This window comes from Ursus americanus, chromosome 2 (assembly GCF_024610735.1).
Source record: "Ursus americanus isolate L20-20 chromosome 2, mUrsAme1.1.p, whole genome shotgun sequence".
NCBI lineage: Eukaryota > Metazoa > Chordata > Mammalia > Carnivora > Ursidae > Ursus > Ursus americanus.
Window position 1 is genome coordinate 7,979,132 of NC_142128.1, and position 15,594 is coordinate 7,994,725.

General features: G+C 48.2%; 1 protein-coding gene across 1 annotated transcript in view; it reads left to right on the forward strand.

Annotated features, from left to right (window-relative positions):
• Positions 1 to 15,594, forward strand: part of COL26A1 (collagen type XXVI alpha 1 chain) — a 145,030-nt gene that overhangs the window by 36,716 nt on the left and 92,720 nt on the right. The window contains exon 2 of the mRNA XM_045773887.2: positions 5,005 to 5,127. Within this exon, the coding sequence (XP_045629843.2) occupies positions 5,005 to 5,127 (123 nt within the window). The remainder of the gene's footprint in view (positions 1 to 5,004; positions 5,128 to 15,594) is intronic.

A 15,594-nucleotide genomic window follows, 5' to 3' on the forward strand; every position in this document is an offset into this window, starting at 1 on the left:
CTGCCAGGGGCGGATGTCGGGATGGAGCATTGTCCTTGGGTTGGTTCATCCCCGAGAGAGTCGTGCTCAGTGCCTGAGATGGCACCGACGCTCCCCGGTACAGATAAATGAAGGGCCCAGACTGCCGCCATCTTGCACAATTTCCAGACCCATCTGGCAGAGGCAAGAGTGGAGGTTTGTACTGGGGAGGTGGGACCCTGCTGGTTGTCTGGGCTGGAAGGCTGGATGCCCTTCCTCGCTCAGCCTCAAGTCCGAGCTACGGGCAGTGAGGTTTAACTGCCCACTACTCCCAGCTGCAAAATGGGAAGGTCAGTCCCTAGGCTTTTATGGACACTGTGGGGTTCCGGTAGCCAGCCCGTCAGTGATACCTTGGCTTAGGTGGTGAGGGCCGCGTGACTTATACACCACTAACCTGGATCTGCTCATGTAGCCCTCGCAATAACCTTGAAGGTAAGACTTTTTATTTCACTGGGGCTCAGAGAGGGGACATCACTTTACTCAAGTCACAGAGCAGGTTGGTGGCAGAGCCAGGTTTTAAACTAGGTCTCCCGGTGCCTTTGGGAGAGGGATGGACTTTCAATTACTTCAGTGCTCTCTTTGACTGTGCAGATGTTGGTAGTAGAGATTTGCCTAGAAAATTGTCCAGATTTTGAATAATCTTGATGCAAGATCACACATAACATGTATGTATAATTTTAAATCTCTTGGAACTCTTCTCTTGCATCTTTTGTTTCTCATTAAGAATTGTTATAAGCTCGATTTGATCTTTTAAAAATCTGTTTTGTTCATTCGCTTTGTATTTTTATTTATTGATTTATTTTGTTGATTCACTTTTTAAAGTAAATCTACGCCATGCATTTCTGCTCGAGTCTTTGTTGATTCTTTTCTTCTCCTTCCCCTTTCCAGGGTTTTCTAATTACTGTGTTTTCTGTTGCTACCTTCTTGCTTTTCTAGCACTTTGTTGGATTAATAAAATTTTCTTTATTTTTTTCTTTCATAGTTTGTCAGTTTTGTGTCCTCTTTCTATCCTTGCTAGTATTTATCTTCAAATTGAAAGATATATTTAATTGTGTATTTTTCTGCTATACCTATACCTGTCGCAAAGCACCCATGTCCTTTCCTTAAACAAGACAAAACCCCCAGCAACTTTTGGTTCCTTCTGTCCCTCTTCTGGCTCTCTTCCATACTGAGATCACTTTGGATTTTAGAGCTAGGCTGTTATTAAATCGCATTACTCTTTCTTTGCTCATAACTGCTTCTCATATTTAATATATTTCTTCTGCATCCTTCATTTATTTTGCTGGAGTACATCCTGCAGTGATTCTTTCCAAAAGGTGACTGGTAAGCTTTCCGAGTTCCGAGTCCCAAAATGTCTTTATTTTGACTTTGCCTTTGAAGGAGAGCTTGCCTGGGTGTGGAATTCTGGGTGCTTGAAATTTCCCCTCAGAAATTCGAAACCATTGTGTTTCTTGATGAATATGGTGCTGCTGACGAGAACTCTAATTTCAGTTTATTGTAGGTAATCTGTGTTACTTTCCTTTCTACAGTATTTGGTATTTTTGTCTCCATCCTGAGGGGTCTGACATTTCAGCACGACATGTCTGTTTGCGGTCATCTGGCTTAGCACTCAGTGAGCTCTTTTGGATTAAGAAATCATGTCTTTCTCCAACTCTCTTTATTCTTTCTTCAAGTACGTACTTTCCTTGGCTCTCTCTGATCCCCGATTCCAGAGCTACTGATAGACATATGTCGGCACGTGGTCTGTCCTCTGGGTCTCTCACCGCCCCCCCCCCCCCATTTCCCACCTCCTTTTCCCCCTGTAGTGCATATTTGGAAAGTTCATGGCTCGGATTTCCCGCTCATCCACTTACTCTCTAGCTGTGTCCATTCTGATTTTTCAGCCCATCTATTGCGCTTTTGGTTTTTACAGTCGTATGTTTCATTTCCAAGAGCTCTCATTTTTTCCATTTCATAATATTTTTTTACAAGGGCATGATTCTCTTATCTCTTTGAGGATGCTAATTATGTTTTAAAAAGTTGTCTTCATTGGTTTGCTTTATTGTCTTTCCCTGAGGTGTGATTCATTGTCTGTTGAGTTGCTGCCTTTCTTTCATGGTGTTGGCCTTTTCTTTCTTGAATGCTTTGAAAATTCTTGGTATTTGGGGATTTCCACTGGCTCGTCTCTGCTTTATTTTTTATTGCTGCTTTGTCTCTCGGAGGGTTGGTAGTATAGGTGAAGGGTAGAGAAGGAGTGTGCAAGAATTCGGTTATATAGGGGCACCTGGGTGCCTCAGTCGCTTGAGCTTCTGACTCTTGGTTTCGGCTCAGGTCGTGATCTCAGGGTCCTGGGATTGAGCCCTGTGTCAGGCTCCATGCTCAGCGGGGAGTCTGCTTCTCTGCCTGGCTGTCCCTCTCCCTCTGCCCCTCCCCCTGCTCTCTCTCTCTCTCTCTCAAATATCTTTTTAAAAAATTGAGTTGTATAAACTTGAGAGGATCTCAGCTTCTCCTGGGGGTCATCAGCTTTTGAGGCGCCCTCTCCAACCACACCTGCCACAAGGCACGTGAATCTAATGTCTGATTCTTGACACCAGCAGGGGTAGGGATCCGGCCCCTACCTGACTGACTCCTTGTACTATGGTCCTCTGACAGTCACCTCTGGGTCCCTCCCCTATCCCATTAGCCACACCAGCTGCTCCCGAGTTGCGCCCCCATTTACCGCCAGTCTGGAATCTTCCCTGCGTGTTTCGGATTGGGCTTTCCTCTTTCAGCTTAGTGCCACCCACTCTCGGTCTCTCAAGCGTTCCTCAGAATTTCTGGCCCACCGCTCCTTGTTTTCCAGTGCTGTTAGGGACTGCTTTTTATCTTTCTTTATTTACATTTTCTGCTTTATTGAGTTATGAGTGGCAAATTAAAAAAGTGTATATTTACGTTGTATGATATGCTTTTTTCCCCCCAAAGGTATACAACGCGATGACTCACTATCTATGTACGTTGTGAAATGATTACTACAGATTGTCAACACATTCACCACCTCAGATACTTAGCACTGTTTGTTTGTTTTGTGGTGAGAACACTCAAGATCTACACTCTTAGCAAATTTCAAGCATGCAATATGGAATTATTATCGTCCTCACCACGTGATTATATATACACTATACCGATAATATAATAATATACATACGTACAGATCTAATCTGTATATTAGATCCCCAGAACTTGTTCATCTTATAACTGGACATTTGTATTCTTTGACCAGCCTCTCCCCGTCCCTCACACTCCCCAGCCCCTGGCAATCCCTGTTCTACTCTCTGGTTCTATGAGTTGGATGGTTTCAGATTCCACGTACAAATGAGATCACATATGGTATTTGTCTTTCTGTGTCTGGCTTATTTACTTAGCGTAACGTCCCCCAGGCTCATCCACGTTGTTGCAAATGGTAGGATTTCCATCTTTTTTTTTATGGCTGAATAATATTCCATTGTGTGTGTGTGTGTGCGTGTGTGTGTGTGTGTGTGTGTGTGTGTATTTTCTACGTTTTCTTCGTCCATTCATTCATGGATGGACACTTTAGTTGTTTCCATCTTGGCTGTTGTGAATAATTTTGCAATGAGCATGGGCGTGCAGATATCTCTTCTAGATACTGATATTATTTCCTTTGGATATATACCCAGAAGTGAGATTCCTGGGTCATATGGTAGCTCCACTTTTAATTTCTTCAAGAACCTACCGTAATGGCTGTACCAACATCCGTTACCACCAACAGTGTACCAGAGTTCCTTTTTCTCCACACCTTCGCCAACGTTTGTCGTCTCATGTCCTTTTGATAATGGCCGTCCTAACGAACGCGAGGCGAACTCTCATTTTGATTTTCATTTTCCTGGTGGTCAGTGATGTCGAGCACCTCCTCATATACTTTTGGCCATCTGTATGTCTTCTTTAGAAAAATGCCCATTCAGGTCCTTTGGCCATTTTAAAATCAGATGATTTGTTTTTTGGCTATTGAGTTTTATGAGTTCCTTGTATGTTTCAGATATTAACCCCTTATAAGATGCCTGGTTTACAAAACTCCTAAAGCTCCCGCAAGGGCATTTTTGTCCATGGATGGCTGCCAAATTATCATTACTGAAGGGAGATATGAGTGGGGGACCTCCTGTCCCACCATCTTGCTGATGTCGCAACAAGGACTTATTTTTAGATTTAAATTTCTAGGATGGGGGGATGGGAGGGGAAGGTGGGAGTGTGGGCTTGTCTGCCATTGGATCCAATCACAATACTGTTTGCATATATCCCCCCCGCCACGTCCCAGCTCAGACTTCTGCACCTCTCACACTGCACCAGAGGAATTTTTCTAAACTCAGAACCATCTAGGCATTCCTCTGGTCAGAGTCCTTCAGGCGCTCCCCACTGACTTCATAATAAGACCCACATCTAGCCTGCCAGGTACCTTGTCGCTGCCTTCCTCCTGGCTCCTCCCCTTCCACCTGGCTCCTCCCCTTCTTCCTGGCTCCTCCCCTTCAGCCTGGCTCCTCCCCTTCCTCCAGCCTTTGGGCCACGTGTGATTGCACTTGCTGTGGGCTGACTCTTACCTTTCGGTACCCAGTTGGTGGGTCTTTCTCGGGACCTGGGGTCGGTGCCCCACTCTGTTCCCATAGCTCCCCGTGTGCATCCTTTGATTGTGCCTATGGCCCCGTGTTCCTGTGGGTTGTAATCATGTCCTTCTTAGTCTTCCTCACCAGAGTGGGATTTCCTGGTGGGCAGAGGTTTATTCCGAGTGTTTGGTGACTGAAACAATGGATGCCAGGGCCTGGTGGCCACGGGGTGCAGGTACTTTACCTTCGCCTTAGTCCTGGACTGAGAGTCTCAGTGGACCCCTTACCCAGGAGAATGAGCACCCCCCCCCCAGCAGGCTTATGGAGGGACCCCTCCTTGGCCAGCACGGCCTTTTGACCCACAGTCACCACCTCAGGAATAGAAGGGCTGACATGACTGTTGCTTTCCCCACAGGCACTGGTGCCATCACACGGTGACGCGGACGGTGTCCTGCCAGGTGCAGAACGGCTCAGAGACAGTGGTCCAGCGTGTGTACCAGAGCTGCCGGTGGCCCGGGCCCTGTGCCAACCTCGTGAGGTAAAGGCTGTGGGGCGGGCCAGCTCTGCCCTTCCTTTCTGTTCCCTTGGGTGAATCCAACCCCAGCACAAGCTGCCGGGGAGGGGGGTTGACGCTCGGAAACAAGAGCTAAGTGTGCCTTTATGGAGCACCTTTTGTGTACAGAACATGGGGATTATGTGCGGGCAAGATGAAAGGGACATGCTTCCCACCCTGAAGGAACTTCACAATCCGGTGAGCATTTGATGAGCAGAAGAGCACCATAGAACGGAAGTGGGGTGAGGAAGGGCCAGGTGAGGCCAATCTCTGCCCTGCCCCTCACAGCCCCGCCCCTCACAGCCCCTCTCGGCCCCGCCCCTCTCGACCCCGCCCGTCAAACTACGCCCACCGCCCCGCCCCCTCAAGCCCCACCTCTCACCAGCCCCAACCCACAGCCCTCAGGCCCCTCCTCAGCATTCACAGGGAGAGATCTGAATTCTTGGCCCAGCGTTCAGGGTCTCTGAGACCCCACGTCCCCTGCCACCTAGTCCTCTATCCCTCTAGTCCCTGCTCCAGCTCCAGCCTCCTTTACCCCCTCTCCTCCACACCTGTGCAGCCCTGGGTTTCTGCCTCAAAGACCCTTCTCTCTCTCTGCCTGGGACCACCCCTCTCAAATTCCAAATCCCTTCCCAAATGAACAAACAAAAACCAGAAACAGACTCATAAATAGAAGAAACTAGTGGTTGGCAGAGGGGAGTGGGGGACAGGCGAAATAGGTGACGGGGAGTAAGGGGTGCAAACTTCCCGCCACACAACAAATAAGTCACGGGGTGAAAAGTACAGCAGAGACAGTATGGCCAATAATATTGTAATAACTTTGTATGGTGGCAGATGGTGACTACACTTATCAGAGGGAGCACTTTGTCATGTATGTAATTGTCAAATCACTCTGCTGTAACACCGGAAACGGATATTATATGTCAGCTATACTTCGATTAAAACAAAAAAAACTTGCACAACAACATCCATTCATGTTTGACCGAATATCTGGGTATTCTGGCCTAGCCAAGTTGACACAGAAATTAACCATCACAGGGTCATCATAAATTGGCTATGTTTTCGTCACTAAGGGTGGAGAGTGAGCCCCGGAGTCCAGGCCCGTGCTGGCACAGTGCTGCCCCCTACAGGGCTCAGCGTGCAGCCAGCGGCCAGAATCCGCTTGGGACCGGTGAATGGGGCAGAGATTCTGGTCCTGGGCCACGGGCTGCCCAGCCAGTCAGGGGGAGGAGTGGCTGGCAGAGTTGGTGTCTGGTGAGGTCCACATGGCAGAGGGTAGGGGCAGCTCTGTGGGGGGTCTCTTTCATGAGGGCACCAATCCCATCTGTGAGGGCTCCACCCTTCGGCTCGTGACTTAAGCACCTCCCAGAGGCCCGCCTCCTAATGCCCTCCTTTCAACATATGAAATTGGGGGGGGGGGGAGGATAAAAACATTGAGTCCATAGCAATCTCTAAGGTTGATATCTCTTATAACCCTAGTACAATTCTCTAAGCCAGGAAATTAATAATAATATAATACTATAAACTAAGTGTAGACCTTATTCACATTTTGCTGACTGTCCCATAATACCCTCTTTCTATCCACCCCCCCCCCCACCATTTTGCATTTAAATTGTCATGTCTCTGTGGTCTCCCCCCACCTGGGGCAGTTTCTCAGTCTTTGTCTTTCACAACCTTGATGCTTTTAAGTGAACCGGCCAGTTCTTTTGTAGGTGTTCCTCTGTCTGGGTTGGTCTGATGTTTCCTCGGTTTGCCTGAGATAGTGCGTTTTTGGCAGGGGGACTGTCACAGTGACGCTGTGTCCTTCTCGGGGCATCCTGTTGAGGGGTACATCACATCGATGCATCCCCTTCCTGCTGATGTTGTGGTCGGTCACTTGGTTGAGGCAGCGGCTGACAGATTGGCTCACTGCCAAGGAGTTAGACTTCCCTTTGTCATTGACAAGTATCTTGTGGAGACGAATTCTGAGTCTATGCAAATATCCTATTTCTCATCCTCTTTCCACCCCCTAATGTTAGTGTTCGTGGATGATTCTGCTTACAATAATTATTATTGTGATGCTTGTCGAATGGTGATTTTCTATTTTCATAATTTTAAGAAGTTTTCATAATTATAAAAGATTTATATATTTATTTTAGAGAGAGAGAGAGAGAGAGAGAGAGCAGGAGTGGGAGGGACAGAGGGAGAGGGAGAGAACCTCAAGCGGACTCCATACTGAGCATGGAGCCTGACTCGAGGCTCGATCTCCTGACCCTGAGATCATGACCTGAGCTGAAACCAAGAGTCTGACGTTTAACCGACTGCACCACCCATGCGCCCCTAGTTTTCATAATGTTTCAATAGTAGAGGTTCTCAACTGGGGGCCATGCTGTACACAGTGTGTTTATAATTACTCCTTCAGTAAGGGGAATGGCTAAGTACATGGGTATGTCCATTTTACATTTTAAGAGAAAAGTCTTGCTTTTAACTGCTGTGCTGGAAAAGATGGCCAGTGGATCCATAAATGAAGAAAAATATGCTGCCCCTGCTTTCTTTTCAGCAGAAGTCACAGAGACTCCCCCCTCTTCCTTCCCCTGCATCCCAGGAGCTGAATTCCCAGGCCTTCCTGCCTCTCTCATCAGCAGGAAGCCTCCCATGACCAGGTCGCCACGTGCTGATCCTAGGACCATCTTTTTCTTCTTCTTTTTTTTTTAAATTATGATATGTTAGTCACCATGCAGTACATCACTAGTTCTTCTTTTTTTTTTCCGAAGATTTTATTTATTTATTTGACACAGAGAGAGAGACAGCCAGCGAGAGAGGGAACACAGGCAGGGGGAGTGGGAGAGGAAGAAGCAGGCTCCTAGCGGAGCAGAGGAGCCTGATGCAGGGCTCGATCCCAGGACTCCAGGATCACGCCCTGAGCCGAAGGCAGACGCTTAACGACTGCGCTACCCAGACACCCCTACATCATTAGTTTTTGATGTAGTGCTCCATGATTGCATTGTTTGCATATAACACCCAGTGCTCCACGCAATACGTGCCCTCCTTGATACCCATCACCGGGCTAGCCCACCCCCACCCTCCTCCCCTCTTCAGAGAGGGTTTCAACCCTCAGTTTGTTTCCTAGAGTCCGTAGTCTCTTGTGGTTCATTCCCCCCTCTGTTTACCTCCCCTTCCTTCTCCTACCGATCTCCCTGCTATTCCTTATGTTCCACAAATGAGTGAAACCGTATGATAATTGTCTTTCTCTGCTTGACTTGTTTCACTTAGCATAATCTCCTCCAGTCCCGTCCATGTTGCTGCAAATGTTGGGTAATCGTTCTTTCTGATGGCTGAGTAATATTCCATTCAAAAATGAACCACATTGTCTTTATCCCTTCGTCTGTTGAAGGGCATCTCGGCTCCTTCCACAGTTTAGCTAATGGAGCATCTTCTGAGAGAAAGGTCTGGTCAGTAGAGGAGTGGCTGCTCTGCTCTTCAAACAGGGCAGCTGGCCGCTGAATGCAGGCCACTGAGAAGCAAGGCCACATCTGTCTCAGTTCAAAAGCCGCCATCTTGCTTTTTGCATGGGGAGCCAAAGTTGGAAACAGCTCTTTTCAAGAGACGGTATTTGACATCAACAAACTAATACTTGTTTCAGAGTTGAGGAACAAGCACGGAGAGTTGTGTTTCTCTTCTTTTTCCTACAGATTTTAGCCCAGGTGGACTTTAGCCACAATCCCATGTGTTGGGCACACCCCCAGTCGGCTACCAGGGTGGAAGCAAAAGGTGCGCGCGCACACACACACACACACACACACACACACACACACACACACACACACCTCATTATATGGCATTTGGGTTTAGAGAATGAACCGTCAGGGTTCCTTTAACTAAAAGACCTTGGAAGAAGGGCTGGCTTTCTTAATGTCAAAGTTATAAGTTGAGCCTTTTAGAGTTTAAATACAATAAAGCACCTTTAAGAAAAGCCAGACAAGCTAACTACTGAATCACTGACCTCAACCGAACGAATTTCAGACGATCACTGCTTTTGACAACTGCCCTTTGCTTTGGGCCTGAAGCCATGATGTGAACACTGTTTCAGAAGCAGCAGGGTCTCATCCACAGTGCGGGTGTTACAGGCCTTCAGACTTCTTTCCCTCTCCTTGGCATGAGGAGCTCAGAACAGAATGTTCGGTCAAGGCAGACACGCATTTGTCGTGAGCCTTCCCTTTGTTGAGTAAGATTTAATGCTCATTCTTGAGAGGAATTCCATATTTCTGGTCTCAATTATCATTGCCACTTAAGTGACTGTTATTTGTTAAGGAATGAGGGTTTAATGTACTTTTCTCTCTCTCCAGTAACTCCTATCTGAATTAGGGTTGGGGTGCATCCCCTCTGTCTATGGCTGGGCAGGGAGAGGAAGGACAGTGGGGTTTGGCACTGTCCCCAGGTCCCTGGCGACATGGGGCACTATGTGCACGCTCGTCCCGGGGCCCGCTTTTGCTGGCTTCACATATAAGCGGCATTGTATTTGGAGTGGCTGCTCGCTGGTCTCCCCACTTCCCCCGGTCCCCTCCAGTTCCTTTGTCAGATCACGGCACTGCCCTGCTCCAGGCCTTCCAGGAGGTTCCGTCTCTCTCTTCTGTCTCTACCCCTCTCCACAGCCGATCAAAGTCCGGACATGGACCCTGTTCCCCTCCCGACCCCACAGCCCTCCACGAGCTGCCCTGGTCTTGGGGCTCTGGCCACATGGACCTTGCTGGCCTGGAGACTCCGTCCTTCCTCGGAGCCTTCACGTTTGCTGGTCCTTCTGCCTGGCCTGGTTTCATCCCTGCATCTCCTGACCTGATTCAGTGCCTTTCCTCCCCGACACCCTGTCACTTTCCAGCCCCTTGTCCTGCTTCATCTTAGCACTGGTCCCTGTGTGCAACACCTTGTCTCTTCTGAGGTCAGCCTGCTTGTGGGCTGCCCTGCCCGCCAACCTGGGGGCCATAGGAGGGCAGGAATTATCTGGCTCCCTCCTGTGCCCCACCCCCCGCCCCGTGCCTCGAGTTCAGGAGCTCAAGAGATACTGTTGAACTGATGGTTCGGTATCAGGAGGATGAAACGAGGTCCAAGAGGTCAAAACACTTTGAATTCATGCACAGGGTGAACTGTGAACACTGCACTTCATTGTGAAAGAAAGTCTCTGTCTTATAAACTGATCCACACACTTGCCACTGGGAGACTGAAGCTCAGAGAGCAAAGTGACTTGCCCAAGGTCAAAAGGATAGTCAGGGAGGGAGGCCTCCGGTCCTCTGTGAGAACCCAGATCAGGCCCTGACTCGGGGAGCTGATGACCCAGTGGTGGTGGCAGGGGTATTAGTCAAACCACGACAGAAACAGGCACACAGTCACATGTCATCACTGCTGTGCGGGAGCAAGGTGCCCTGAGACTGGCACTGGAGATGCGGTGGGGACCCCCGACCTGTGGGCTTCCCTGAGCCAAAAATATTCTCAAGATCTCGGGCACCTTTGATTTCACCCTTCACCAGCTGCTGTGTGCCTGCCCTGTTGTTCTTCAGGGTCACAGAAGGGCGGCTGCAGCTCCGGGCATCAGCAACAGTGTCCCATATAAACAAGAAAGGGGATGTGACATCATGTTCTCCTATCAGAGGGCACTGTGTTTTCCAGAGTCCCCCTGCAGATTCCCCTCATGTCTCACTGGTCCGGATTTGTCCTCTGAGCCTGGGTGTCCCTGAGTCTACGTGAGAGCGATAGAAGACTTCCCCGGGAGGCTGTTGGAGGATGATGTGGGGCTGGCTTGTAAGAAGTGCTCTCAGAATGGAGGCTGAGGCTGGGCCATGGCTGAGTTATGAAGCAAATCGTGGGCATAGTGCCCTACCCACCCCTCCAACTCCCGCCCCCACCTCCAACGCAGCCCCTAATGGGGGCTGCAGGCCTGGGCATGCTCTGAACTTGCATTTTTCCGCTCCAAGGTTAGGTGGCAGCTGAGCTCCCATAGCTGCCTTGTGTCTTGTGTTGCTTACAGTCCTGGCTGCCCGCTGTGTCTTGCCACATTTCAATCTCCGCATTTACATAGAAGCTTCCAGGTTTCTGTATCTTTTTGCCTTTGCCGCCTGTGGAGCTGTGGGAGATATAGCAGGACCAGGCATGACCAGGAGCCTGCCTGCCCCCACCCCCTGGGCCACAGAGCAGAGGTCCTGGGACATATGGCCTTCTACCCAGGCAAGAGGAACCCCTTTGTCCTGGCCCTTCCTCCAGCCATGCTCCCCCTTTCAGGGCAAGGAGTCCATGTCCTTCTGGAGTCTAACCCCCTCTTCTGGACCATCCTCTGGGTACCTGGCTAAATAGCCCTGAGGGCTTCTGGGTCTGCCCTGGCCTCACCCCCAAATCTGGGGGACTGTGGGCAGTGGGCACACCCTGAACCCCATGGCGGGCAAGGGTAGCTGTTCTTGGGACTGGCTGGCCTGGCTGGAGCTGGGTGGTGTGGGCTGCGTGTGTACACAGTGTGTATGGGGAGCCAGGGGTAGGAAGAGAAGGGGTGGAAGTTGGGGTCTCGCTCGTTTCGTTTATAAAAATGATATCAGGGTCCGCCTCATGGGATTACTTCGGGCATTTGGTGCCCATGCTAAGGCGTGTCTAGGCCAGTGTCCGGCCAGGATAAACCCCAGCACCTTAGTACGGCTCTGAGAAGAGACACAGATGTCAGGTGAATGAAGAGTGGCTGGTGAGAGAGTGCAGGGGTGTTTGCTGCCCGAGGGCAGGGGGCGCCTGCACTGGCATCCTTCTACTGCCCGCCGGGTCTGGGGAGAAGGGGTTCCTGTATTTCCACGTGCTTAGATTTGTGGATCGGCATGGCCATAATCCTTGGCGGGTCCTCACTTGGCAGAAGGCTCTGAAGTCAGCACATTATCTCATTACATCCTGATGACATTCTTATGACAAAAGTGTGCAGGTGGGGGAAGGGAGAGCGTGGTTGTGAAACCTTTGAGGCTCTGTTCAGAACGCACTCGGGGACTGGCATGGGCCCCCGCCCTCTCCCCCCCGAGCCCCACGTAGACCTCTTTCTTACATTTGTTCGTTCCCTCAATCCTTTCTGCAAATACTCACGGAGGGCCCTACTCTGTGCCCGAGGGGAATATGATGGAGAGTAAGACGGAGTTTATATGAAAATGAGAAAAAATATCACCTCATAAGGAGTGTAGGAAATTAAGGTAGGGGTGATGGGACTGGGCATGAATTGGGGCTACTTTGGAGCAGGCATGAGTGTGACCCTGAAAGGATGATGTTGATGCTGAGCAGAGAGTGAGGAGAAAGAGCCGCCATGTGATGATCGGGTAAGGGTAGTTGGTGCAAAGGCCCTGAGGCAGGGAGGTGCTAGATGAAGGAAGAGAGAGGAAGTCAGTGTCCAGAAGCTTCGCAGGTGAGGAGGGGAGTATAGGCAGAGACTGATCTCTGTGGGCTTAAGTCGGGATTTTATGTCAGTGTAGTGGGAAGCCATTGGGTGTTTTAAGTAGAGATGACAAATGATCTGGTTTAGGTTTCTTTTGGATTAACGTTTTATTTTGAGAGCATTGTCCATTCACACACAGTTGTAAGAAATAATACAGAGAGATTCCATGTGTCCTCTCTCTTTTTGGATCCCATGCACTGTCCACGCTGTTCCTCCCCATGGTGCCATCTTGCCAAACCATACGATATGTCACAACCAGAGCATCGAGATATCGACATTGATCCAGTCCATGTACAGAATATTTTCTGTACCACGGGACCCCATATATTGCCCTTCTGAAGCCACACCCACTTTCCTCCTGCCCCAAGGCCCCCCAAACCGCTGGTAACCGCTAATCTGTTCTCCCCTTTTAAAGTGTTGTCATTTCGAGAATTGAATCACGCAGTAGGTGACCTTACGGGAGCGGATCCTTTCCCTCATCGTGATTTCCTGGAGAGTCATCCCGGCTGTTGGGTGTATGAGCGACTCGCTCCTTTCTATGGCTGAGTAGTATTCCACGGTGCGGACGGCCCACAGTTAGTTTAACCAGCGAGCTGTTGAAAGACATCTCAGTTGTTTCCAGTTCGGGGCTATAAATTCGGAATAAAACTGTCGTCATCATTCGGGTACCTTCAGATTTTTGCACGAATACAGGATTTCATTTCTCTGGGTAAATGCCCACGAGTGCAATTGAAGATTTTCTCCTGTGTTTTTTTCCTAAAAGTTTTATAGTTTTGTGTTTGACATTGAAGTCCATGATCCATTTTTTGTTTAAAGATTTTATTCATTTATTGTCCGAGAGAGAGAGAGAGAGAGAGAGAGAGTGGCAGGCAGAGGGAGAAGCAGGCTCTCCGCTGAGCAAGGAGCCGGATGCGGGGCTTGATTCCAGGACCCTGGGATCATGACCTGAGCCGAAGGGAGACCCTTAACTGACTGAGCCACCCAGGCGTCCCAACCATGATTCATTTTGAGTTAATTTTTGTGCAAGGAGTGATATTTAAGGCAAGAGTTTTTTTTTTTTTTTTCTTGGTCTGTGGATAGCTGATCGGTCCAGCAACTTTGCTGAAAAGGCCATCCTTCCTTTCTTGAATTGGTTTTGCATGTTTGTCAAAAACTATTTGGGCATATTTGTGTTAGTCTAAGTTCTCTGTCCTGTTCCATTGGTACGTGTGTCCACGGTTCTGCCAACACCACTAGGCTTTGTTTGCTGAGTTATACCGAAAGTCTTGAAATCGGATAGACTGATTTTTCCCCCACTTTATTCTTCCTCTTTAAAATGCTTTTACCTACTTTCGTTCTTCTGTCTTCATATAAATTTTAGGATAATCCCATCAACAGCCACCAAAAATCTTGATGAGAGTTTTGCAGGAATTACATTAAACCTCCAAATCCATTTGGAGAGAACAGATATCTTTGGTCCATGGCATCTTCCAACCCGGGAATATCACGTTTCTCCATTTATTTGGATCTTTTCTGATTTATTTCATCTTTCCTTGATTTCTTACAGCTTTTAGCATACCTGCTCTGTTCTTTTTTTTCCCCTTTTGGAGTGATTGTAAGCAGTGCTTTTTGGTAAAATTGGTAAAATTGGCTTTTCAATTCTAACATCCTTGGGTTCATTACCAGTATATAGAAATGCAATAGATTTGTGTGTGTGTTTATCTCGTATCCTCTGACCTTGTTGAACTCATGTGTTAGTTCAGGGCATTTTTCTTTTTTTTTTTTCTTTTTTTTTTTTTTAAGATTTTATTTATTTATTTGACAGAGACAGAGACAGCCAGTGAGAGAGGGAACACAAGCAGGGGGAGTGGGAGAGGAAGAAGCAGGCTCATAGCGGAGGAGCCTGATGTGGGGTTCGATCCCAGAACGCCGGGATCACGCCCTGAGCCGAAGGCAGACGCTTAACCGTTGTGCCACCCAGGCGCCCCCAGGGCATTTTTCTGTAAATTCCTTGACACTTTTTTTTTTTCAAGGACAATCATGTCATCTGTAAATAGAGACGATGTGTTTCCTCGTTTCTGATCTGTATGTGTGATTTCCTTGCCTTTTCTCTGGCTAGAACTGCCAGCACTCAGTGAGTGAGAGGGGAGAGAGCGGAGAGAATGCTTTGCTCCCAGTCAAGCGGAAAAGCATTTCCCCAGTAAGTGTAATGTCAAATGTCAGGAGATTTCACAGATGCTCCCGTAAGCCGAGCAAGTTCCCTCTATAACTATTTTTCTGCGGGTTTTATCATGGGTGCTGGTATATAATTTTAAAAAAATATCCTGCTGGGTTCTACTTGCTAATATTTTGTTTCAGGATCTCTACGTCTATCTTCATCATGGCTATTGGTCTGTGGTTTTCTTGTTTTCTACGGTCTTTGTCGGACTTTAGTATCAAGGTCTCATAGAATGAGTTCGAATGTGCTCTCTCCTTTTGCATTTTTCTGGAAGAGATTGTATAGAATTGGTATTAATTCTTCTTAAACATTGGGTAAAATTCTCCAGTGAAAACATCTGGGGCTGGAGAGTTCTTTTGAAGGCGTTTTTTTTTTTTTTTTTAAAGATTTTATTTATTTGACAGAGATAGAGACAGCCAGCGAGAGAGGGAACACAAGCAGGGGGAGTGGGAGAGGAAGAAGCAGGCTCATAGCGGAGGAGCCTGATGTGGGGCTCGATCCCATAACGCCGGGATCATGCCCTAAGCTGAAGGCAGACGCTTAACCACTGTGCCACCCAGGTGCCCCTTGAAGGCGTTTTTAAGCTACAAATTCAATTTCCTTAATAGTTATGGAGCTATTCAAATGATCTATTTCAGATTGAGTGAGTTGGGGTGATTCGTGGTTTTCGATGACTTGGTCCATTTCCTCTCAGCTGTTAAATTTATGAGGATAGTCCTACTACCTATTTCATTCCTGATATTGATAACTCGTGCCTTTTCTTCTTTTTCCTTTGTCAGTCTTGCTAGAGCTTTGTTGTTTCACTGGTCTTTTCATTGATTTTTCTCTCATG